The following is a 2,506-nucleotide window of genomic DNA, read 5'->3' on the forward strand; positions in this document are numbered from 1 at the left end:
TACGCGGCGTGTCTCGCGCCACCTCGCTTCCGCGCTTGGAACTAGGCGGCGGCGCTGCCAGGTGCCTGCGTTCTCCTGCCGCGTCCGTACGGGGGCGCGAGGCTTTAGCTGCCGGCGGAGCCCGGCGTCCTTCCGAGCCGTTCGCGCGGCGCTTTCGCAGGATGCAGCTCTCCGAGTGCTGATCCAACCTGGCTTCATCCTTCAGGAGCGCACAGTTCCGTACGGGCGGCAGCTTCCCCCAGCCCTCTCGCCCCACTGGACCGATGGGCTCCTTCAGGCCTCACCTACTGCTGTACCGCTGGCTCCTCCGTATCTGCATGTGGAGATGTGCTCTGCGTGTTTCCCACGGGCCGCAGGGAAGAGCCTGCTCCTCCGTGGAGCTCCTTCAGGCTGCAGAGAGCTGCCGCTCTGCGCCTGGAGCTCCTCCAGCCCTCCCTCACCTTGGAGGCACAGTTTAAAGTCAAACAGCCCACCAGTGCATTCAAGCAAAAGCAATGTGAAGTATTTTTATTGCAAGTAGTATCTGGAAGCTCTTTACTTTAGACACAAATTTACATTGCTCACGTTAAGGCGTTGCTTATTCAGGCTTTTAAGGCGCTTTAACACTGCTAACAGTAAAGTAATACCTTTCAATCACCACAATCAAATTAGCTAAATTGTAATAAGTAACACAATCCATCCTTTGCTTTTCATGTCTGCAGATAGATTTTGATTTCGGCTGACAAAATTGCAAGAGATCATACAGAAAAAGTAAGGGCTTATTCATCCTGCAACTGAAGATTATTAGATCTCCTACTTTCCCAGTTCATTTAAGTATATAACACAAATCCTGTAATAAAGTTTTAACATACATTTAGTATACCCACTTTCTGGATAATTTCATAAGTAAAATTTCATCCTGAGTTTGGCAGATTAACAAGGAATATTTTCTTACATCCTCTTCCGTGAAGCATGTTTTTATTGTCTTGCACTTCGCCCCATTCTAATCCTTTATCTTTTCATGTTATATGCACTTAATATTGTTGGTGATGCATCTGCATTCTGGCATCTTATTCCTCCACGTTTTCCCAACAATCTTTCTTTTCAAAATTCTGAACTGGTCCAAATATGCAGATTATTTGAGAAATACTATATAGGTTTTAGCAGCTCTAAGTTCAGTTACAATACATCCTGTAACAGATTCAGTTATCGTATAAGCTGTTAGATTGCTCATTGAATCTTATAATTACTATTGTCACGGCTTATAGCTAGTTCCTCTAACCATGTTCTCCAGTGATTACCTCTAACATATTTAATAGTTTTCTATTGTTGCAATTCCCAAGTATTTTATGAACATTTCAAATTGCATTGGTCAGGTTTCAAATATGCTTACTGATCCAGCAGAACTGCATCTTCACAGTTTAGTATTGTGTACAAAAATATTCTTTAGAATATACACATTGAATCACATATAAAGGTCAGTCAAAGCACAACTGATGGAAGGAATTCTAAAGAATAATGCATTGTTGGCACTCAACCTCTGAGGGTTACAGAGCTAACACTTTAGCTACAAATCCACTTGTGGTTGTATGAACTATGGACATAAACATAAGCATCTGCCCAGTTCCACAGTCCTGGAGCTTTCAATTTGTACCAGACCAAATTTAGACATTCTGCTTTATCATGCTGTGACCTGCTGATCTGAAATAAAAAGTAACACCTTTAACTTGTGTCGTTTCTGCATTTGCATGTGACATCACCATATATTTGAAACTAACATCACCAAGATGCATCTTTCATTTATGTTTTGTCTCATTTTACTTTTCTTTTTTTAGATTTATTAGTAGATAGCAGTGAATTCACCTATTATTTAACAAAAACTAATTTCAGTGAACTTAAATATAACTTACTCTATTACGACAGAGTAAAAATGTATAAGGCACATACATATAAGGCCTTTAAGATGCTTATACAGGGAGACAACAGATCTATCTAATCCTTGCAGCATTTACATACAGAGTAGTAAGCTTTAGTTAGCGTGGAATTTTATAAGCAAATTCAATTTCCAATAAAATCACTTACTTCCGTCTCTTAGCCTTTTTAATTCCTGTATTATGTCATTATACACACAGGATAAAAGCTCTTCTTGGGATTTAGTTCCATCTAAATAAACTGAGAAAAAAAGAAAAAAAAATAATTAGTTTTGTGCTAGTTATATGTAATCTGTGGTAATAATTAGCAAAATTTTCAGTATTCCTATGGGTGCACTGAGAGGAAAAAATAGAAAGCAAGAACAATACAACCCTCTGCTCCTTTCCCAAATTCAGTTTGAATGTTAGAAAGTAATAGTGTACAAGTATTCCATTAATAATTAATTTACAAATATTTATAGTAAAAAATTCTGCAAAAGAGTTATGGTAATTACATTAGGACAGTAGAGCTGGAATAATTCAACAGAAAGTTTCCTATGCAGGAGGAAGTTACAGGTTCTTCCTCAGCTTTAGGGTTTGAGCAAATTAAGGAAGGA

At 39.2% G+C, this 2,506-nt stretch overlaps 1 protein-coding gene across 9 annotated transcripts in view; it reads right to left on the reverse strand.

The window, feature by feature from the left end:
* Positions 1–480: 480 nt before the first annotated feature.
* NMRK1 (nicotinamide riboside kinase 1) overlaps positions 481–2,506 on the reverse strand; it is a 10,069-nt gene continuing 8,043 nt past the window's right edge. For all 9 annotated transcript variants that reach the window (XM_085214300.1, XM_085214299.1, XM_085214295.1 and 6 more), the window contains 2 exons: positions 2,062–2,151; positions 481–1,680 (listed from right to left, as the gene is read on the reverse strand). In XM_085214300.1, coding sequence (XP_085070426.1) covers positions 1,661–1,680; positions 2,062–2,151 — 110 coding nt within the window. In that variant the 3' untranslated portion in view covers positions 481–1,660. The remainder of the gene's footprint in view (positions 1,681–2,061; positions 2,152–2,506) is intronic.

This window comes from Meleagris gallopavo, chromosome Z, assembly GCF_905368555.1.
Source record: "Meleagris gallopavo chromosome Z, MGAL_WU_HG_1.1, whole genome shotgun sequence".
In the NCBI taxonomy this organism is placed as follows: Eukaryota; Metazoa; Chordata; class Aves; order Galliformes; family Phasianidae; genus Meleagris; species Meleagris gallopavo.